This window comes from Nanorana parkeri, unplaced genomic scaffold, assembly GCF_000935625.1.
Source record: "Nanorana parkeri isolate BGI_ZX_2015 unplaced genomic scaffold, ASM93562v1 scaffold2348, whole genome shotgun sequence".
Classification (NCBI taxonomy): domain Eukaryota; kingdom Metazoa; phylum Chordata; class Amphibia; order Anura; family Dicroglossidae; genus Nanorana; species Nanorana parkeri.
In genome coordinates, this window is record NW_017308616.1 from 42,725 (window position 1) to 67,102 (window position 24,378).

General features: G+C 45.1%; 1 protein-coding gene across 1 annotated transcript in view; it reads left to right on the forward strand.

Annotated features, from left to right (window-relative positions):
• LOC108801482 (myosin-binding protein C, fast-type-like) overlaps positions 1–24,378 on the forward strand; it is a 145,829-nt gene that overhangs the window by 24,692 nt on the left and 96,759 nt on the right. The window contains exons 8-9 of the mRNA XM_018573363.1: positions 16,668–16,670; positions 18,089–18,151. Coding sequence (XP_018428865.1) covers positions 16,668–16,670; positions 18,089–18,151 — 66 coding nt within the window. The remainder of the gene's footprint in view (positions 1–16,667; positions 16,671–18,088; positions 18,152–24,378) is intronic.

A 24,378-nucleotide genomic window follows, 5' to 3' on the forward strand; every position in this document is an offset into this window, starting at 1 on the left:
GTTTACCTTGCCATTAGCAGCACAACTATAGGTAAAAAAATGAAAAACTGGTGCAAACACAAAACATGTTAATTTTTTTTATGTGCTGAAAAGTAAACTGATCTTACAGCTGTAGTGTCATCCCCGTGTCCGCATTTCATGGGTCAGTTGTGTTATGTCTGGCCTGTAGGATGTTACTTTTAGCTGACCTCAGACCAGCATCAATGCACTCTTTGCATGACAGAGCTCTGAGCTGCAGACCTCAGACAAGAACCATTGCACGGCAGACCTCAGGCCAGCACCAATGCAAAGCAGACCTCAGGTCAGCACCAATGCAAAGCAGACCTCAGACCAGCACCAAAACACTGCAGACCCATTGCACAAGGGAACTCAGACCAGATTCATTGCACAGCAGACCTCTGACCAGCACCAATGAACTGAAGACCTCAGACCAGTACCATTGCACAGTATACCTCAGACGAGAATCATTGCACAGCAGACCTCTGACCAGCACCAATGAACTGAAGACTTCAGACCAGAACCATTGCAAAGTATACCTCAGACCAAAACCATTGCATGGTAAACCTGGATGCACTGTAACGCATTCAAGGCTACATAATGAAAGGCATTAACTTGCTGCTTGAGGTCACACTACAATGCTGAGTACGATCCTATAAACGGAATAGTAAGTAGATTTAGGCTCCATTCACACTGGAGCCACTGTCCGCGTGTATTCGGCTGTACCAATATGCGTGGAGCCGCTTAAAACATAAAAAAACAATGCACTTTAATGTGCATTGTTCAGGCTATTGCAGGGACCGCGCGGTTGGAACCACACAGCCCCCAAAATAGTGCAAGTGCAATAATACAGATGGTAGATTCCACACATTCGCGGCTATATAATAGTCGCAAACGAGGGGAATACGTGTGGGTTAAAAACGTTAGTCTTTTCGTCGTGGGCGATCTTCTGCACAGAAAACCGTGCAGGAAACGCAAACGCTATATGTGAATGGAGCCTAAATACCTGAGTAAACAGAAATGAGTGGCAAAGTTTTTTTAGACTGCGGACATCGGATCTTTGTATTGTAGCCAGGGACCAGAGACACGTATTGAGGCAGTGTGTGTGCTGAGGGAAGGGAAAAAAACAAACAAACCACAACCCCTTCCCCCCGCCAGAACGAGGAGGAATTTCTATGTCACTTTACAAATGATCTTCCCGAAATACACAGAGCACACAGGAGGACTTACTCTGAGTTGCTCCACACATGGCACGACAGAGGTCACAGCCACATAACTCCCTCACCGCAGCACAGAACAGGGGGCGGGGCTGGGACGGACAGTACACCAGCCGGACTATGCATGTATTCCACTAATACTGTTTCTCTGCAGGGACGCTACTGTTTCTCCCCACCTCCTGCCTTGCACTAGCGCCAGCCCTGCGGGCTGGGCACGGGTGCCGTGGGTTACACGACCTCTGCTGTAGATTGGGCAAGTTAGACAGCCATGAGGCCCCCATGAGTGTGAGGTTTAGGAGGCCGCCTAACTTGCCTAATTAAAGAGCCGCCTCTGAACGTTGGTATTGGTGTGAATAGATGTACATGTTCTTTGGCAATTTAAATTGTCTTATGTCTCTCAGACTGGACTTACTTGCTCCTGTATTCTAAAATAATTTGTTCAGTCCTGGCATACACTGAAAAGAAATGGTCAATTGAAATTGCAAATTTATTGTTCACTGTATCTCCAATTTTTCCAACACAAATTATCTAAACAATCTGTCCAAAACAAGGTCAGTATATGGACTAGACCAGACAGCTCAAACCAGCCTTTATAATTTCCTTTGCTCCTCTTATATAAATACACCAGTATGTAATAATGAAAAGTAAGATTCACATTCCGTATACACTTTTGTATACACCCATTGAGGGAAAAAGTCTTGCCATAATGTTTCCTTATGATTTCTTCTGGAGCAAGAAAAAGTGACCTAGATGATGCCTCTATACCACTTTCTTCTTGTATAATATCATAGATATCCTAGAATTAGACATCTGCACAGGCAAAAAATGTGTTTTGTTTCGTTTTTATTCAGATTTTTTTATTATTTAATTTTTCAGGATTCGGGTCCGAAAGTCAATTTGTTTCGGGATTTGGCCGAGATTCATTAGCAGTAGTATGTACACATTTTTTGGAAGGATTTTAGTTGCAGCAAAATGACATTAGACAACAGAAAAAAAAAATATATATTTTACAGTCTGGGAAAGTCCGAAAGGGAAACAGACGTGGGGGTCATTGCAGACCACAGGCTGAATAATAGCACGCAGAGTCAGGCTGTAGCAAGTAGAGTCCTTTCCTGTATTAAGGGGGGAATGTTTTGCAGGGACAAGTCTATAATTCTGCCACTTTATAGATCACTGGTTCGGCCTCATCTGGAGTATGCGGTCCAGTTTTGGGCACCAGTGAACAGAACGGATGTCCTTGAACTGGAAAGAGTCCAGAGGAGGGAAACCAAACTCACAAAGGGGATGGAGGACCTGAGCTGTGAGAACAGGCTACTAAATTTAAACATGTTCTCATTGGAGGTAAGAAGATTAAGGGGGACATGATTTTCATGTATACGATTAACTCCATGACAAGGACGAGAGGCCACCACTTAAAATTGGTGGAGAAAAAAATTCAGCACAAGGGACGAAGGGGTTTCTTCTCAGTTAGGTCAGTCAGGGTCTAGAACTCGCTGTCACATGCTGTGATTTCGGCTGAGAGTGTGGAATCATTCAAGAGGCGATTGGACGAGTTCCTTAGAGACCGTAATATACAGGGGTACAAGTACTCTTAAGATTGCGATAACACAGGGAACGATACTGTACATACTACACATAAATAAGATCATAGACACACACAAAATAGGTTGGACTTGATGGACATATGTTTTTTTTTCAACCTCAAATACTATGTAACTATGTAAGTCCGCAGAAGAAAAAAAAAAAAGCATGAGGTTCCCCTCCCAATTCATACCAGACACTTTAGGTCTGGTAGGAATGTTAGGAGGGACCCCACCAAGTTTAAAATGAAAACAAAGTACATGGGGTTCCCCCCAAAAGCCATACCAGGCCCTTTAGGTCTGGTAGGAGTTTTAGGGGAGACCCCACATCTTTTCCCCCATTTTTGGGGGGTGGTGTTCCCCCATACCAAACACCTAAAGGGTCTGGTATGAATCGGGAGGGGAACCTCACACTTTTTTTATTTTTACCTTGGGGGGTCCCTCCTAACATTCCTACCAGACCCTTGGTCTGAGCACAGGCCCAGCTGGGCAGGAAAGGGGGGGACGATTGAGCCCCCCCCCCCTGTGCCTTCTCAGGCCACGTGCCCTTGGCATTGGGAGGTGTCCCCCTGCCAGTGGGGACAAGGGCCTCTTCCCCACAACCCTGACCCGGTGGTTGTGGGGGTCTGCGGGGAGGGGGGCTTTTTTGCATCAGGGTACCCCTTTAATTAAAGGGGCACCTTGATGCCCCCCTCCTTCTGAAAGAGTAAGGAGTGCTTGTACTTTTGCCAGGTCGGCAGGCGTCATGCATCATGATTGATGCTGGATTACATCGATGGAGCCATTTAAAATTTTTTTAAATAAATGAACTGGATATCTCCCTCACTTCTCCAGGCGCACCCTACAGATGAGGCGTCTATTAAAGCCTTTACTTGATGCAATCCGAGCAATGGGTGCCACTTATAGATGGGCTTCCCATTCCATCTCATTGTCAGAAGACAAGATAACATTTTTATGCTGAGACATCACGCAGATCTTAATGATCTTTTCGCCTTTCTGGAATTTGACCATTTTACCATGCCGGACTGGCTTCAACCTACTCTGGATCTGGATGCAGATAGAGCCCGCATACGGAGTCACTCTCCGTTGGACCCTTAGCCGCCCCAACAACGTTCCTTGGGTAGGGTTTACCGAAGTTCACGCTCCACTCCACAAAGACTTCATCTCGTGAACCTTGACCGGCAAGATTGTTTTTCACCACCAATTGCTGCACTCATATAGAATAGTATATACTCACCTACACCTAAATTCAAATACTCCCCAGCCTGATTAGGATGGGTGGATTACTTTCCGGGACCTGGGACGATATCAGCGATTTTGTATACCCGGGTTAACGGATGTCCTCCACAGGTAGCTGTTCCAATGTTGGGGCTTGTGAACACCCATGAACTCTGGCCGCATTGAATGCCTCTCCTGGCCCTTCATTTATATGCTTAGCTCTGATATGTTTGTGTGTTGAGATCTCCCGAGCTCGCATCTTATCAACCTTTATTAGCTGCCTTGGTTGATAACTGTTGTGCCTGGTCACCCATCTTCAAATTTTAGCATCACCTGCCACTCACTGATTAGTGACTTGGGAATCGAGACTTGGGAAACCCTACACCTCATTATTTGTACATATCTATAACCGTCCTTTCAATGCAAGTTATGTGCGCCACTGTTCTCCGCTACCCACAGACCCTAGGATCTCAGAAGATATGTTTTGGAGTTGAAGCTGTTTAATTGTTGAAGCTGTTTAATTGTATTTTTTTCATGGTTTGATACAAGTCGATGCCCGGAGCCGCCCAGTGACTCTGTGTCCTTTGCCTTAAGCTTACTCCCACACAAGGCCCTGGATACTAGGCATAGTTCCCATTGAGGTTTTTGTCCTCACTTAGTTTAAAAAAAAATCTTCTTGTTCTTTTTTTTGCCCTTTATTTCTCTCCTTTCTCCCTTTATCTGTCCTCCTGTGCCTGCTTTCCTTTCGTGTCCCTGACCCCCTCTCTGTATTTTCCTGAACCGTTTTCTTTTCCCAATCCCCCCTCTTTCTCTTTTCTTTCCCTCTCTCCTCTCTCCTTCTTCCCCTCCCCCAGGCCCCATGGGAAATACTCACACTTCCCAGGACAGATGATCTTTAACGCTCTAATTGCTCACTCATATCCACTCATATCTGGCCACTATGTCCTCAGTAGTCAATACCTCGTTGATATCACTCAATGTGAAGGGTTTGAACATGCCTGAGAAACTGCCTGTGATCTTGCAGGAGTTTAAACAGATGCGGCATTACCCTCATGCATATCATTGCTTCTCTCCTGTCTCTAAAACTAAGGGAGTTAACATCCTCTTTCACCATCACTCCAGCTGGAAGCTCGTGGACACGTAGTCCTGTCCTGAGGGACGTGCCTTGCTTGTTAAAGGGACCTTGGGCAACTAACTATGCACTTTTGCTAACCTATACCTTCCCAATACCAATCAAATCTCATACCTAGAACTTGTACTGGACCACTTGTCCACGTTTGCAGAGAGAATATGGGTAGCGGGGAGAGATTTTCATTATGTACTTGACCCCCTATTGGATTCCCCCAAGTTGTCCTCCCATTTGTCATACCTTGCTCTTAGGCGCATCCGCACATGTTTGAGACTATATCAGTTGACTGATATTTGGCGTCTACTGCATCCCACCGACAGGGACTAAACGTTTTTCTCTAATCCACACCAGTTCTATACCAGGATTGACATGTTCATGAGCCGCCACTGCGATTTGCCCTATGTACTAACAGCATCCATAGGCTCTAATTCCCTGTCCGACCATTCGGAGATTTCATTTGTCATCGACTTATCCCAAGCCCCCTCGCCTCCTTGGACCTGGCGGTTAAACAAATCACTTCTACAGGATGACTCTATATCCTAATCCATTCATTCTGAACTCTATTCCTACTTCTCTTACAACCCGAATCCAGATTGTGACCCCATGATCCTTTGGGAGGTTCATAAAGCTTACATCAGGGGCGTCTTTATCAAGCATGGCTCACGACTTAAGTGTTCTAGACTCGCCCTCATTACTGAATTACTGCACAAGATACATACCTTGAAAACATTGCATTAATGTACCCTGGCATCCTGTGTTATAGGGGAGCTGGCTTCTCTAAGACTTCGTTTGAAGTCTATTTACTTGTGTAAAGCCAAACATGCACTTGCCAGATGTAGAAGGACCGTCTATGAGTTTGGAGACTAATGTGGGAAACTCCTGGCAAGGGCACTCCGAGAGGGCCTTCATCCCGGAAATATTTACACACGGTCACTCCAGAGTGTCTAGGACTGAAGACATTGAAGATGTCTTTATTACATGTCTCTTTATAATCTTAAATCTAATCCTGCGGATTCTAGTACACCATCCATGGCTGAAGCGATAAACTCCTACCTGTCTGACTCTGGCATGCCTCGGCTATCGGGAGAAGATATCGACTCTCTGGATCTTCCTCTTACTTCTGCCGAGTTTACCCAGGCTATAACTCAAACAAATATGGGGAAGGTGCCTGACCCAGTGTCACGCCTGGTCCCGGCGAGTATGTAACAGGATCTCAGCTACGGAGTTTTAGGGGGAATTGGACTCAGGTTTGAGTAGTGAGACGGTAGGTCAGGCTTGAACCTCTGGTGTCACTCGCAATCTAACGGCGAGTTAGAGGTTCGTGCATCATATACCGTACGTAAATCAGGAAAATCAGAGGGACAGTAGTGGCTATTACTTCATAGACCACAGATTACTGAGAACATACGATTCATGTAACTTAGGAGGAGGATGGGACAACTGGCGTTAAGCATCAAGGTAATATGAGTAGCCCGGTATGCGTCAGTACATAGGCAGTAGTTGCGGAGTATTAGAATGGATCTAACCCACAGGGGGCCCACGGCACAATGTACTCCAATGGAATAAAGTCAATGGTATTTACAGTACTCACAATGTACTCCAATGGAATAAAGTCAATGGTATTCACAGTACTCACAATGTACTCCAATGGAATAGAGTAGATGGTATTCACAGTACTCACTCAGTGAAAAGGGGTTCACTTAACGATTGTAACTATAAGTGCAGAATACTTGCGGTTTGCAGAGTGGAGGTTTGCAGAGTGGTGGTTGCAGAGTGGATGCTGCAGAGTGGTGGTTGCAGAGTGGATGCTGCAGAGTGGATCCTCCTGGCAGGCTGTGGAGGAGGATAGGTGTCCCGGGGCAACTGGAGAGTCTGACAGGTCCCAGTGCCTGGTTAGCATGGAGGGTTAGCAGGGCGTTTGACCCTCAATAGTGGAACGCCTTGCTAACCTTGCAGGAGACTTTAAATAGCCCGCTAGCGCGGGAAATCGGAGGGGAAGCATCGGCCGGCGTGAGGAGGCATGACGGCGGTGATGCTCTTCCGGGTGCGTTCCACCCTGGAATGCACACTCGCCGCCGGACATCCCCGGGCTCCCTTACACCCAGATGGCTTTACTCTAGTTTACAAAAGTACCAAGATCTTCTTTCCCCTTATTTTCTTAAAGCGTATAACTGTGTTGGAATTGGAGGCACCTTTCGACAGGATGCTCTTAGAGCACATATCACTGTGATCCCTAAAGAAGGTAAAGACCCACTCTGCTGTTCAAGCTAAAGGCCCATATCTCTTGTTAACATAGATCTGAAACTTTTACTAAAATTCTGGCATCTAGATTAGCTCCCCTAATCCACACGGTAGTTCACTCCGATCAGACAGGGTTTATATCCACCAGAGAAGCACACAACAAGTTTTGCTTCCTACCTCTAACTCTCATTCCACCACCTTCATGCTTCTATCCACCGATGCCGAAAAGGCATTTGAATGGGGTGAATTGGGAATTCATGGACTCAGTACTACGTTATCTGGGACTCAGTGACCAAATGCTGGCTTAGATCAGAGGGATTTATTCCCGTCCTTCCGTGCAGGTCAAGATTAATGGCTCTTTATCCCGACCCCTAGAGATCAATAATGGCACGAGACAGGGTTGTCCCCTGTCCCCCCTGTTATTTGTTTTAACCTTAGAGCCCCTGCTGTGTAAACTTAGATCTCATCCGGGTATCACAGGCATCCCAATTGGAAAATCTACCCGCCAGAAGGTGGTAGCCTTCGCAGGTGATCTACTTTTTTTTCTATCTAAACCAGTCATTTCCCTGCCCAATCTGGTAGAAAAAGTTTGAATGTATGGAAAACTATAGTTACATAGGTTGAAAAAAGACACAAGTCCATCGAGTTCAACCTATAGAGATATGAAAAAAAAAAAAGAGAAGAAAAGCCTAAACAGAACGCTATGCCCACAGCTACCCCCTGTTGATCCAGAGGAAAGCAAAAAAAACCCTATAAAGCATGGTTCAATTTGCTCCAACAGGGGAAAAAAAATTCCTTCCTGATCCCATAAGGCAATCGGATAGTCCCTGGATCAACAATCTCTGATGCTTAAAATACCTATAAGAACTCAATATCCAGTAATATTCTGTGCATTTAAGAATACATCCAGATGGTTTTTTTTAAACAATTAACTGAGCTAGCTAGAACTAGCTCCTGGGGGAGTCTATTACACATTTTCACAGATCTAACTGTGAAGAAGCCTTTCCGTATGCAAAGATTAAACCTCTTTTCCTCCAGACGCAAAGAGTGCCCTCTTGTCCTTTGCAGTGACCTTAACGTGAATAATTTGGCACCAAGCTCACTATATGGACCATTTATGTATTTATACATTGTGATCATGTCCAGCCTTAATCGCCTCTTCTCCAGAGAGAACGAATTCAGGTCAGCTAATCTTTCCTCACAGCTGAGCTTCTCCATGCCTCTTATGAGTTTAGCCGCCCTTCGCTGTACTTTCTCCAGTTTCACAACATCCTTTTTGTGAACTGGTGTCCCAAACTGAACTGCATATTCCAAATGAGGTCTTACTAATGCTTTGTACAGGGGCAGGATTATCTCTCTCTCTCTGGAGTCTATACCTCTTTTAATACAAGAAAGTATTTTGCTTGCTTCAGAAATTGGGGCTTGACATTGCATGCTGTTATTCAGTTTATAGTCTACCAGAACACATAGATCTTTCTCCATCATTGACTCCCCCAAACATACTCCCCCTACAGTGTATGACACATGCATGTTTTTGGTCCCCAAGTGCATAACTTTACATTTATCAACATTAAACCTACTTTACCAAATGGATGCCCAATCACACAGTGCATTCAGATCTGCTTGTAAGTTGGAGACATCCTGTAAGGACTGTATTCCACTACATAACGTGGTGTCATCTGCAAACATAGAAACAGTACTTTTAATCCCCAATTCTATGTATATACAAATATATAAAACCTATATATAAATAGGTTAAACAGTAAGGGGCCCAACACTGAACCTTGGGGGACACCACTAACAACTTTAGCTGCGCGTTTGAAAATGACTTGCTAAACTATTGCAGACTTGCCAAACTTCACAATTTTGTTGCACAATTACAGCAAGCCTGCATTTTTATATTTTTTAAACACTCTTTTCCTATTGTTTATGGCTTTTTTAACATTGGATGTGAGCCACATGGGTTTTACTTTTAGCCTTTTAAACTTATTGCTTACTGGAATATATTTTGCCATATGGTTGCGAACAATTGTTTTAAAACATTCCGATTTTTGTTCAGTGTTTTTTGATGAAAATATTCTCTCCCAGTTTAAGTCTTCAAGAGCAGCCCTCAGCATGGGGAAATTTGCTCTCCTGAAGTTAAGTATTTTTATTTTTCCAGTATGTGCATGTTGTTTAGAAATTAAGTTAAATTAAATCATATTATGGTCACTGCTACGCAGATGTTTTTTTATATGAATATTTGTAATAAGCTCTGCATTATTTGAGATTACCAGGAATCCAGCCCCTCCCCTGTCACGGCAGAGAGCCGCGACAGGATCGAGAGGTGAGCGAACGCCGGTATTATATTATATTACCTTGGAGGTCCTTCCCTTCAGTTTGCATCCTGGTTCTTTAAATTGATTTTTAAGGATCCTCCATCTTCTATGTATTCTGACATTAGTCCCAACATGGACCAAGACAGCTGGGTCATGCCCAACCCCTCCCAGTAATTTTTCCACCCGGTCCACCACATGCCTAACCCTGGCACCAGGGAGACAGCAAACCATCCGGTTGAGGAGACAAACTATTCTATCAGTCCTCGGAAATATAGAATGCCCTATTACCACAACCTGTGTTGGCCTTCCTGAATTACCCTCACCACCCAGACTAGATGTGCTGCTCTCCCGGCTGTTAGGGGTAGCAGTGACATCTAGCGCTGTTAATTTTCTCATTAACTACTCTAAATCAGAGGCGCTTCATTTTACTATACCGGCTTCCTCTGTCCACAGTCTGCGCGCCTCCTTCTATTTTAAATGGTCCACCTCAGCAATCACATACTTAGGCTCTCTGGAACGTTTAACCTCAATTTCCCACCACTACTTCTAAAAATGGAGACAGGATCTACAACAGTGGACCTCTGGTAGATTCTCATGGTTCGGATGCAATATCATTAAAATGAACATTATGCCCCGCATCCTGTATCTATTCCAGGCTTTGCCAATCAGAATCCCAATAGGGTTTCTAAAATCACTGAATAGACTGTTCTTGCAATTCCAATGGACTGACAAATCACCCAGGTTGAAGTTTTCCTTCCGGTGCCTTTCTAAATTACATGGAGGCATTGGGCTGACTGAAGCATCTCTTTACTATACAGCTTGCCATCTTGCATGGATTGCGGACTGGTGCTGTAACGGTGACTTGAAGCCCTGGGTGCAAGTAGAACAGGCGGCATTAGATATCCCTTTGCATTGCCTTCCTTAGTGTGATTTGCATATTCCACCTAGTGTTTGCGCCCACTCCACTGTAGGAGCCACCTGGAGGGTTTGTAGAAGAATATTTGACATCCCTTCTATCTCACCACATTCTTCTCCCCTCTTTCCAGTAATAGGGAATCCCTCTCTCACTCCGGGTCCAGATGGCGTAGTTTTCCGATCCCTGATGCAGTCAGATTGCTTCAGGGCTCTGCATTTTCTTTGTGATGGTGTCTGGCCCTCTCAGGGTCTTCTCCTAGCAGACTCCAAAACATCTGCACTGGGTTTTTGAAGGAATATACAATTGCCCCACTTCTTCACTTCGTTACCACCTGCGCCAGATTTTTCTCACCCGCTTACGGCTTTTGAAAAAGAGTGTGTCCAAATGGGCCCCCTCCGCCATGCGGTATCCTACATGTATTCTTTACTCCAGCAGTAGACTACATCCCAGAATAGGTGAAGAAATGGGAACGGGATCTTGAGGTTCAATTCACTCCGGTCTGAGTTACTAGAATGATACATTTTACCTTTAAGTCCTCGATCCATACACGCTTTCAGGAATCCGGATTTAAGCTCCAGACTAGGTGGTACAGAACTCCTCGGGTCCTCCATTCGATGTTTCCCTCTATTCCTAATTGCTGTTGGAGATGCGATGAATCACTTGGTGACTTACTCCACATCTATTGGGCCTGGCCGAAAGTGGTTTCTTTTTGGTCTTCTGACCTGCTCAGCAGCTTCACGGATAGAGATATCCCATGGGATACAGCCTTTTTCTTCCTTCATCATGATTCTTTTCCCAGGAAATATTATAAAAGCTCCATTCTTCCGCACTTGCTGAATGCAGCAAGTGTTGTATTCCGGACTTGTGGAAGACAAACAAGATACCCACGATATCCATGTGGCTTCACAAAGTTGGTGAGGTGGAGCGAATAGAGGATCTGGTCTGGTAGGGGTCTCCATGACAGGCATTGCAAGACATGGTTCTTCCGGACCGAATTTACACAGATGACAAATTTTCCAACCACCTTCTAGACAACCCAGTTTGAGGAAGTGGGCAGTATTGGTAAACGCTGTGCCTAAGGCCCGGGTGTAGGTCTACCAACGCTTAACCTCCTTCTTCCCTTTTTCCTTCTTGTAGTATGTCTTTTCTGTCTTTCACTTTTTATTACCATGAAGTACCTGGTTTCTATATACACTATACTGTATATAAAGTATACTATACTATACGACCAGTACTTGGGTGAAAACCTAAGCATGTGTGATTATTGTGCGGCCCTCCCGGGCATTGCAATGTGTCTGTAAGCTCAAAGTGGCTGTCTTTACAGATATCCTTCCTTGACTCCTACAGATATATTTCACTATGACTTGTTTACCTGAGTTGTCTATCCGCTTAGATAACTGGGTAACTCCCTTTACCAAGATGTATCCATGGAGTAGAAAGGGTTCTACACATATTGACCCTGAATAGAGGAAGTCACTTTGTTCTGAAATTTGCCATTTTCCCCCTCTTTTTATTACTTTTATACATGTTTACTTTATTTAGATGGTGAGCCATCAATGTTTATTGACAGGCTTCCTTTCATATGGTACTTTTCCCTGTTTGTTTTGTTTATTGTATTATAAAATCTTTAAATAAAGAAAAATTCCTACCAGATGTAAAGGGAAACCCAAACACTTTTTTATTTTTAAATAGAGGTCCCCCCTAACATTCCTACCAGACCTAAAGAGTCTGGTATTAATTGGGGGGGAACCTCATGCTTTTTTTTTTTGCAGACTGTCAAAAAATAAATATATTTTTGTTGTTTTGTCTAATATCACTTTACTGTAATGGAAATTCGTCCAAAAATGAAAATTTGTACACACTAATGCTAACGAATTTCATCCGAAAGTTTAGCTATTGGAAATTCGGATTCATTTGCATTCGCCATTTCTGCCATTTGGAGATTCGGATATATCCAATATCCAAATAACGGAAATGTGTCCGAATAACGAATCTTTCTGAAACGAATCGCACATGTCAGCATGGTACAATTGCTTCCTATTGTGGAAACTACTTGTAACCAGTATTACAGTGTATCTCAAGATAAAAACTTTCTTATTGTTTGGGCTCTATTAAAGAAATTTTACCTCACTTCCTGTCCTGCTGATAATATTTTATTAGGCAGTTGCAGGGAAGTCCTGCAACTGGGAAACAGGAAAACAAATAACAGAAGGTGGATGTAAAAGGAAATCTCCTTAACAGAATCCTGGATGGCAGTAAAAACCTGAAAGCCTAACTCTACCACATTCTGTCCAAAACAAAGAAAACAAGCTTTAGCCAGACTTACACTTTAAAGGAAACCTCATCCTCTTGCAAAAAAATAAATAAATACATGTATAGTTCTTCATAAAAGAAGAAATGTTAATTTATATTTTTTTTGTGTAGGAGCCAGTAAAACATTGCAATCGCAATCATTACATAGTTACATACGGTAGTTACATAGTATTTGAGGTTGAATAAAGACATAAGTCCATCAAGTCCAAACTATTGTATGTATGCATTTATGTTTGAGCTGGTGTGTGTGTGTGTATGCGCACACACCAGCTCAAATGTAGCTCCGCTCAAGTGTATGTGAGTCCATGTGTAATTTTGCTCTTAGGAGCAAAATTACCGGTAATCGATGAAAAAACACGGCACTATATGTATGACTTATAGTCCACAAACACTTATATATGGTTATTTGATTCACATACTAGCGCTGTAAATTCGGTTTAAACATCTTCAGACCCAGCGGTCTATAATACAGCAGCTTGTATTTTATATCACAATCTTTATATTTATATTGATGTTTTGACACAATACACTAAAAGTTCATCACATTGTCTGGACACCAAATACTTTGCAGTATCTAATTTAAGTAGTGTGTTAAGAAAGCACTATTTTTGGTTTAAATCACTGCCACCTGTATAAGATATAGCTAATTGAACTCTTAGCGCTGCTCATCTTGCTATACCAAACACTGAGATATGGCTATTTACTCCCTCCCCAATATCATTAATAAACAGGTTGAAGAGCATGGGGCCCAGCACAGAACCCTGGGGCACGCCACTCATGACCTCAACCCAGTCTGAAAAGGGGCCATTAACTGATACTCTTTGTACACGTTCCTGTAACCAGTTTTCTATCCACGTACACACTCTTTCATCTATGCCCATAGACCTTAGCTTGTATAACAAGCGTTTATGTGGTACCGTATCAAATGCTTTGACAAAGTCCAGATACTCTACGTCCACCGGCCTCCCTCTATCCAGATCTCTACTTACCCCTTCATAAAAGGTTAGCAGGTTGGTCTGGCAAGAACGATCCTTCCTAAATCCATGCTGGTTGTCAGTTATTATGCCATGATCCTCGCCAAATTCCACTAAGTAGTCCTTAATAAATCCCTCTAAAGCTGGCCATACACTTTACAACCATCGCAAGACCTTAGTCTTGCGATGGTTGTAAAGTAATTTAAAAAAACGTATGATCTGCCCATTTTGGACAGGCAGATCATACTTGCGATCATCGCAGGCCCGCCCCCCTGAGGGGTGGGCTTGCGATGACCGCAATGCTGAAAAGGCAGTGTGCGCGTGCGCACACTGGCCCGCGCGGCATTGATCTTACAATCATGCTAAAAACCAGCCGAAAATCGTACGATTCCCGGCTGGTTTTCTAGCATGCTCCTTAGACAAAAGACGCGCGACCGTACAGTGGAAACGGTCGCACGTCTTCATTCACACTGCACGATTCTCGTACGATCGTGGGATTTCCCGCGATTCTCGTACGAAAATCGTGCAGTGTATGGGCACCTTAACAGTTTGCATACTATGGATGTCAGACTAACTGGTCTGTAGTTCTCAGGTTGACATTAAGGCCTTGTTCACACCAAATGCAGAGCAGATCCGCTCAGGTTTCTACACACGCAGTCCAGTGGATTGTGCCGCGTTTTTGATGCGTTCCGGGCCATTTTTGTTAAAAAAAATAATAAATTTTTTAGTTTAACATGGGCTTTCAGTGCGTTCCAGGCATTTTCATGCATTTTGCGATGCGTTTTTGATGCGTTTTCATGCATTGGAACTGCACGCTGCGATGTGAACTGGAGCTAAAAATACCATTGGAATACATTGGACGCAGTTTTGATCCGGTCTGCAACCTGCTCCGCGCTTGGTGTGAACATGGCCTTAGACCCTTTTTTTAATATAGGTACCACATTAGCCCTCCGCCAGTCACGTGGCACTCTACCCGTCATTATCGATTCGTTAGAAATGAGGAACAATGGTCTCTTTATGACCTAGCTGAGTTCTTTGAGTATCTTAGGGTGTAGATTATCAGGCCCTAATGCTTTATTTGCATTAAGTAGTTTAAGCCTATGTTGTATCCCAGTTTCAGTCAACCATTGAGGTATATTTTCTGTTAAATTATGCGATTTATCATGTACATTAAACCCGTATTTTTCCTTGGTGAATACCAACGAGAAAAAAGTATTTAGTGCCTCTGCCCTCTCTCTGTCGTTTGTTACTAACCTCCCATTTTCGTCCTTTATTGGGCCTATCTGTTCCTTTCTCCCCTTTTTACTGTTTATGTATTAAAACATTTTTGGGGGGTTTCTTTTACTAACTGTGGTGATATACTTCTCGCAATCAATTTTAGCTGCCAGAACTACTAGTTTACATCTTTTATTACATTCTTTGTAGTTTTGGAATGCCAATACTGTCCCCTCTGTTTTATACTTAGTAAATGTCACTTTCTGTTCCTTAATGTGTTGTTTTACTGTTTTATTTAGCCATATACGTTTTGTTTTTGATCGTTTACTTTTGGTACCCAACGGTATACACTTTGTAATTGCATTTTTTTATTTGTTCTTGAAACAGTCCCACTTCTGGTCAAAACGTAGTTTAAAAAAAAAAGTTTTCCCATTTGATTTCACCCACTATATTGCGTAGTTTATCAAAGTTAGTTAGATTGCGGGTGCAATGCTCTGGCTCCTGCAGACTGTTTCTACCGTCCATCTTACTCCATGTCTGTACCTTGGACCAGTGACGTGCGGTACCTTTTGTTTCGGGTGAGGCATTCCCCAGCCTCGCCCCCAGCACGTCACTCCCCTCCCCCATTGGCTGAAGCCCTGCCCCAACCCGGTCCCAGATGATCAATTTTTTTTTACTTTTTTGATTTGACAGCTTGGATCAATGGTGCTTTTCTATTGGTCCAAGCCATCCACAGAGCTCACACCTCTAACACAAAGTAGAGGCTGTGACAGCTCTGGCTTGAATAGTTAGGTTACACAAGCAGTGGGAAAGCCCGCTGCCATGTAACCTAAATACCTGTCAAAAACTGGATGCAGCGCTGCCTGTAATTAAAAGGCAGTGCTCCGTCCATAACAGGTTACACAGCGACGAGGATTTCCCTGCTGTGTAACCTGTTAGCTGCCGATCTGAATGGAGAAAAAGCTGTCAGCTTCAGACTTGAAGCTGACAGCTTTTTCCTCCATAATTCTAGGTGAGGCTCTGCCCCACCTGCCTCCCCTGACCGCATGTCCCTGCCTTGGATGGACATGGATGGGAAGAAGTCAATGGATTCAAGCAGTGGCGGAACAATCACCATAGCAACCCAGGCGGCCGCTATGGGGCCCGGGGCACGGGGGGCCCGGCCATGGCATCCCCCTGATGCTGTGCTGGCCGCCTGGGTCGCTATGGCATCTCAGGCTGCTGGCTGTCACTGGCGGCTGTGAGGAGGAACACGCCGCTGTTCAGATCACTGACAACCTGTCAGTGATCTGTGCAGCGGCGCTTTCCTTCTCACAGCTGCTGCTGAGTCAGCCAGCAGCTGCGGAAGAGGCCATGCGCACTAGCTCCATCTGCTGTACATCTCCTACAGGAAGTCACTGGATGTGACGTGCCCAGTCGGAGAACTTGACAAGACGGAGCTTTCGATAGAACACCGGCGTTGGCATCGATGGAGGAGGCGGGGCCGGCGATGGAGGAGGCGGGGCCCAGCGACGGAGGAGGCAGAGAGCGATCGGGGCTGACAGGTAAGAGGGTTTAGCCAGCCCAGCTGAGACCCTGCAGAACCCACCATAGAGAGTCTATGGTGGGCTCTTCTGGGTCACTCTCAGGTGGGTTGTTTGGGATATCAAGTAGACATAACTAGAAATCACAGGGCCCCATACAAAATGTTGCTATTGGGCCCTGTGATTTCTAGTTATGCCCCTGACTACAAGTGTGGTGTTGTCACCGCACTTGTATTTCATAGAAAAATACAAGTCGCTCTGTCGAGGTGGATGATGGGATTTGTAGTTTCTCTATTAACAGATCGTATTAAAGGATCTAATAGGGGAGTGGGCATTAATGTGGCAGATGAGGTTTAATGTCGATAAATGCAAAGTAATGCACTTTGGACATAAAAATAGACAAATGGGTTATACAATTATGGGTATGCCGCTAGGGGAGTCAGAAATGGAGAAGGATTTGGGGGTCATTGTAGACAACAAACTGAAAGGTAGCTTTCAGTGCCAGGCTGCTGTAAACAAAGCTAGCAGGGTTTTGTCCTGTATTAAGAAGGGGATGTACTGCAGGGACAAGTCTATAATTTTGCCACTTTATAGATCATTGGTTCGACCACATCTGGAGTACGCGGTCCAGTTCTGGTCACCAGTACTAAGAAAAGATGTCCTTGAGTTGGAAAAAGTCCAGCGGAGGGCAACCAAACTAATTAGGGGTATGGAGGACCAGAGCTACGAGACAAGGCTACTAAATTTAAACATGTTCACATTGGAGGTGAGGAGATTAAGGGGGGAAATGATTTCCATGTACAAAATGTTCAATGGTGGCAGCAACATTAGCGATAAACTGTTTAAAATTAACTCCATTACAAAAACTAGAGGCCACCACCTAAAATTGGTGGAAAAAAAATTCCAGCACAAGGGGCGAAGGGGGTTCTTCACAGTAAGATCAGTTAGGGTCTGGAACTCACTGCCAAAGAATGTGGAATTGTTCAAGAAACTTTTATTGTTCAAGAGCTGTACTGAATTTAAAAAGGAAAACAAGCTTGCTGGGGAAAAAAATCCACCATTTTGCTAAGTGGGGGTGGGGAGAGGGTTTGCGATCTTACCTTGTTTCATGTTACACTCTAAATATGGGTGTAACATAAAAATGTCCAGAATGGACGCCAGGAGAGACGCCGGCCACTCACAGAGCTCTCCTCCCGCAACGCTCGGCCGCCTGTGACAGTTTTTCTCCTCCCCGCTGGGACACAGAGCAGCGCCCAGCGGGGAGGGAAGAAAGCACAGATGCAACGCTGTATCAGCAGGAAAACTTTCGGCCGATATGTTCGGCAGATCCCTAATTTTCATGCTTGCCTGGTAAGTATGCAGAGTTTTTAATGTTGCATGAAGGTAATATCTAAATCCAGAGCTTTACAAATGGCTAACAATAATTTATTTTTGCCTTTAGAACCAGTGGAGATGGAAGAAAAAGAGATGATTCCGGGGAACTTGATTTCAGTGCCCTCCTCAAAAAAACGTAATAAACTTCTTCTTTTGTAAATTGACAAATATTTAGAAGTATGTTATCCTTTTTAACTGTTGAGATAGTTTTTTCTGCTTGGCATTAATATGAACTTTGGGATCACAGTATAATATTACAAATTATTATAATAATAATTATGAAATTAATTCAGATTTCCTGATTTGCATAACTCTTCTGCATCAGTGTTGAAGCCAGAGTTTCAGAATGAAAGCCAGGGAACTTTTCATCAGTTTATCAGCAATAGAAGTCCCTGCATATCTCTCATACTTTAAACAGGGCTCAAAATTTCCAACATTTCGCATGCTCGCATTTGGCGAGTAAAAATAAAGTGAGGGCGAGTGGAAATTTGGGTCTCCAAGTACTGGTCCGCTGACCAACTCCGGCCCGCGAGCCGGTACTATGTGGCCTGCAGCTCTGGCTTCCTTCGGCCGGAGCTCTGACAGTTCTGAGCTCTGGCCGAAAGGATGTGAGGAGGATCGATCCCTGGTTATCTGGTGGTGATTAGTGATGGTGCGCAGACCGTAGCATCAACAGTATGACATGTAGTAGTAGTAGTAGTTAAATACATATTGGTATTCAGATAGGGGGTGGTTACAAGTTTCGGGTCTATCACATTGACGGGGTAGTAGACCTGGTTAGACAGTGGTCCTCGGGAAAAATCATATTATATATATATGCAATATTGTCATAGCATTTGTACGTATGGCCTATAAACTAGCTGGGATCCTACATGAGAAGAGGGGTCAGTTAATTATTCGTCACTGAGGATTGTAGATTAGAAGATACTCAGGATACCTCTCAAGTACCCTTAGGAGTTCCCAAGGCTATGTAATGTCAGAGGGTGGCGGTATCTAGGCTACTTCTAGTTTAGTTTGTAACCAGCCGGTTAGAGCATCAGGCAACGACACCACAAAACACAGACAGGACGACATAAGGTAGGGGGGACACACAGGTAGAGAAGGGGATCGTCAGGCGGTAGGGGGGTCAGGTGTTAGAGAGGAGGGAGAAGAGAGAGAAAAAGAGAGGGGGGGAAGAAGAGTCGGGCTGTACAGTGGCGTTAGAGGATGATATATAAGGCAGTTATGGTAGGTTAGTTAAATAATACATAGGCGGCGAGGGGTGCCTGGTGCCAAATATTTGTCTATCCATGGGGACCAGGTGTTTTCAAATTTGGTCATTCTTTCGCTAAGTTGCGCAGTTCGTTTTTCATGGGCCATAACCCAATGGACATGATTTATGACACTGGTGAGACTTCGGGAAGATGTCAGCCAGTTCTTCGCTATCTCTCTTTTAGCGGAGGTGCAGGTATGCATTGAAAGGTTGAACTGTCTACGAGAGAGGCCCTCTGGCCTGCAGTTGAGAAGTGCAAAGTAAGGGTCCTTAGGTATTGGTACCGAGAACAGAGATGAGAGGATATTGAATATTAGCTCCCAAAAGTGGGCAGCTCCACCAAATGTGGAAAAAAGTGCCTCGATCAGGACAACCTCGAAAGCAGTTGGGAGAGCAGTCGGGGTTGTAGGTACCAGGTACCAGCGCATGAGTACCTTATAGTTAAGTTCCAGCATGCTTGCACATCTTGAGCTGCTCCTAGTATTAGCTCAGGACTGTTCCCAGACTCCGTCGGCAGTAGTCGACCCAAGGTCCTTGTCCCAGTGTCTCACATATGAGGGGGGGCATATCTGTGGGGGAGACTAGAATGGCATAAAGGAGCGAGATAAGTCCAGGGCTGTGCAGGCCATTGCGGCAAATTTTCTCGAAGGGGGACAGTAATCGGGGGCCCCTCTGTTTTGGGGTGGATGTATTAATGCAATTTGTAATTTGGAGATATCGGAATATCTCTTTGTTTGGTAGTTGTTTGTGTTCCTGCAGGTAGGTAAGGTTGCGGATGGTTCAAGCCCTGAATTAGCAGGAGTGAAGGAAGGGTTGTCAAGGAAGGACATGAGTGGTAAGTGTGGTGAAATAAGGCTGTATTGTGTTTTGATGGAGTCCCACAGTCTGAGGGAGTGAGAAGTTATGGGGTTTGAGATGGGGGATCTGTGTTTTGGAGCCAGCCATAACAGGTTGGCTACTGATGTAGGCTTCACTAAGGTGTTTTCCAAGGCCACCCAAGCCAGAGCCTCAAACTCTCAATGGTATTTTACCAATTGACCCACTTGCGCCGCTAGGAAATATTTAGATAGCTGTGGGACTGCCAGTCCTCCCTTAGATTTTGGTAAATACATCGTACGTCTGGGTATTCTAGGCTTTCTATCTCCCCATATGAACGTGAAGATATGAGTTTGAAGTTTTCTAAGGGCTGGGACCGCTACAGGCAGGACTCTAAATAAATACAGGATCTTGGGTAAGAGAGTCATCTTGACCGCTGCTATCCTACCTAGCCAGGATAAGTGGTATTGAGACCAAGTTTTTAACATGGCAATTAATTTCGAAAGCATGTCAGGATAGTTTACAGAGTATAAGGATTGGTAAGAGCTCCCCAACTTGATTCCCAAATATGGAAGGTGATCCGTTCTCCATGAACATGGGTATGCGTCTCGTAGGGAGTCAACTAACGCAGGGGGTAAAGTGATATTTAAGGCTGTTGATTTGGAGGGATTGATACATAGGCCAGAGATTGAGGTGAAGTCCGACAGGAGTTTAGTGAGGTTAGGTAGAGTCACTTTGGAGTTCGTCACAAAGAGTAATGCGTCAACCGCAAACATGCACATCTTATGCAAGATTTTCTCGTGTTCTATGCCGGTGATGTAAGGTGATCGGCGGATTTTCTGGGCTAAGGGCTCCAACGTTAGGGCAAAGAGGAGGGGGGACAGTGGACAACCCTGTCTGGTGCCCCTCAGGATCGGGAAGGGTTGGGAGCAAAAACCTGCATATTTTACACGTGCGGTCGGATTGTTGTAGAGTGAGGACACCCATTTTAGAAAGAAGGTTCCAAAACCCCAGTGATGCAGTGTATGGAATAAGGGCCAGGAGATGCTGTCAAATGCTTTTTTGATATCTAGGGACAGGAGCATGGTTGGAATATTTTTAGTCTTGGCTATGTGGGAAAGGAGAGAGATTCTACGAATATTATCGCTAGCTTGTCTGGTAGGGATGAAGCCTACTTGGTCATTTGAGACCAGGTGGCCTATCGCACAGTTATGTCTATTGGCCAACACCTTGGCCAATATTTTAACGTCATATTTTAATATTTTAACGTTTACATTAAGTAGGGAGATCGGTCTGTAGTTGGAGGGATTAGTGTGATCGGAGGAGTGCTTGGGTATCATACAGATCAGGGCTGTGAGGGAGTCAGGGCCTAGGGATCCGCCTCTGCGAAGAGAGTTGAACGCTTCAGTCAGTAGGGGAGCTAGGTCTTTGAAGGCGACGTAATAGGCTGCTGTGAAACCGTCCACCCCTGGCCTCTTGCCCCAGGGCAGCGATTTGATCGCTAGTTGAACCTGTTGCTCTGTGATGGGTTCCTCAAAGGAGGCTTTTTGGAATGACGTGAGGGAGGGGAGGTCTAGGTCTGCGAAAAAGCGGTCAGCTTGTTCGGTAGAGAAAGAGTCTTGGGAGGCGTACAGGGTTGAAAGATGTTGTTTGAAGACCTCCAGGACCTTGGTTGGGGCACTAGTATGGGTTTCCGCAGGGGTACGTAGGCGAACGGGGTCTAAACGCCGGAGTCTGGAGGCAAGACTTTGTTGCTTTTAAGGTAGAATTTATGGGCAGTTCGGTGGAGTTGTTTGGCAGCATGATCAGTGAGTAGGAGGTTTAAGGCTTGGCGGGCCGATTCTAACGCTGTTTTATTGGCCGGGCAGGGGTCTAATGAGAAGGCTTGGGAGCTTTCCCTGAATTTCCTCTCAAGAGAGTGTAGTTTACGCAACCTTTCCCTCTTAAGCTGGGAAGATAATTGAATTATCCGACCCCTTAGGATCGGCTTATGAGCCTCCCAAAGGGTGACGGGGGAAATGTCTGGCGTGCGGTTAATTTGAATGTAATCTGTGAGGTAGGATTCTAGGAGGATCTTGGTGGCAGGGTCAGTGAGGAGGGAGTAGTTCAGGGTCCAGGTCAGAGTGTTGAGAGTGGGGTGTAAGGCAGGGAGGATCATGGTGACAGCCGAATGATCAGACCATGGGACCGGCAGGATGTGGGAGTGGAGGACGTGAGGTGTCAGGGTAGCAGAGGTGAAAATGAGATCAATTCTGGAGTGGATAGCATGAGAGTGGGAGTAATGTGTGTAATCAGTTTTATATGGGTTGACTTCTCTCCAGCAATCAACAAGTGAGTAGGAGGACACTAGGTCCCTAAAGGGCTTCGCCATGTGCAAGCATGTGGAAGAAGTTCTTGACTTGTCTCAATGCGGGTACAGTACCATGTTGGAATCTCCACACATGATGACCGCGCCCGTCGAGCAGGTATGTATTTTATCTAAAAGATCCCGAAAGAAAGCAAGCTGGTCCACATTTGGGGCATAGTAGGAAACGAGTGTAATTTCCTGATCATCCAGAAGGCCCGTGAGGATCAGGTAGCGACCCTGAGGGTCACGGGTCCCTGAGTGACACGTGAAGTTGGCTGACCTGCGGAAACCGATAAGGACTCCCTTTCTTTTGCATGAGTCATTGGCCATATATATTTGAGGGAATTGGGCACTGAAGTATTTGGGGCATGATGATCTGGAGAAATTAGTTTCCTGCAGAAAGATTACGTTTGCATGGGAGGATTGGAAAAATCTGAAGGCTCGCGTCCTCTTATTAGGGGAGTTGAGGCCTTGTACAGTTAGGCTTAATATTTTCAGGGATATAAGAAAATTTATTAAAATTAAGTTTTGGTTGCTCTTATGGTACTCACCCAGTACCATAAGAGCAACCCAGTACCAAAAGGGGACAAGAGGGAGGCCAGTTGATGGGGCATTAGGAATCTTGTTTCTAGGTTGTTTGGCGACTAGGTAGCAAATGTCAATGATCATCTTTCCCCAGATACAGTACGCTAATCTTGTGAGGGACCCGCCTTAGTGCACACATTGGGGACTGGGATGTGGGACTGGGTGACGGAGTAAAGCTTGAGCCACTATTGGTTCGGAGGAGGTGGGTGTGCGAAGTGCACCCCAAACAGCCAATAGGGGACTTAAGTTCAGCTAGATGTCATCCCCTTGTCACTGTACAATCCGAAAACATGGGTAAAACATAAACATATGCATACCATTGTAGAATATCGTCAAAAAGGATATATTATAGAAAAGTTAACATTCCCTGTGAGCATGCAACACGGGGAGTTAGAGTAGGGGTGCAACATAGAAGGGTCAACGGATAGGGAATAAATCTCGTCATGATGAGGTAAGGGCAGTTCCCCGTTGCAATATGGGGAAAGTAGCGATAGTTAGTGCACTTGACAACGCCAGGTGTCAAGGTGTCTCGTGTGGAGTGCAGATATTGCTTCGAGAAAGCCCAAGATTCCGGGGCGGCATGTACATTGATCAGCTGTTGATATAGTATGTGAGGCAGTCTCACAGAAGTGCAAAAGTCCCACAATGGATGAACATAAGAATAAGGCCACAACCGATGGCGCCCTCTCTGGGCTTAGTTTGCTGCAAACGGCAGCCGACAGCAGGGCATCATTCACTGCAACAGGCGGCAAAAAAGGATAGGACCAACCCCAGGAGGGTTGCGTGACAACTCAGCGCGGCGAGGGGTTTTGGTGGTCATCTTGACTGCAGGGCGACGCAATTCACCGGAGTGATTCTGATCTGAGTCGCTTCTGGATCGCTTGGAGGAAAGATCGGGGGAGTGTCGGGAGTCTGTAATCATAGATTGTGAATCCGCTAGGCCCAGGTCTGCCAGTTTGCGCTGAGTTTCTTCTAGGGTGGTACAGGTGTGTTGCTTCCCTTCGTGGGAGAACAGCAAGCGGAAGGGGAACCCCCATTTGTATGGAATGTGATGTTTAGAGAGGAGAGGACATCGAGACAGGGGCACAGGGACCTCCTCTTTGTTATGGTTGAAGGGGCCAAGTCTGCTAACACTTGGTATTCATGGCCTTGGAATGAGAGTGGGCCTTGCTCTGCTTTGGCTCTGGCTGCAGTAGCTAGGGCTTCCTTGGTGCGATAAAAGTGTAGCTTGACCAGGATGTCTCAGGGGGGGGTCCATCAGGGCGCCTGCGCTTCAGGGTCCGCCCTGAACCGACGGTGCTCTTCCAGGAGCTGGCCCCTGACATGCCTCTTGAATGACTGGAGATAGCTCCAGTCATTCAAG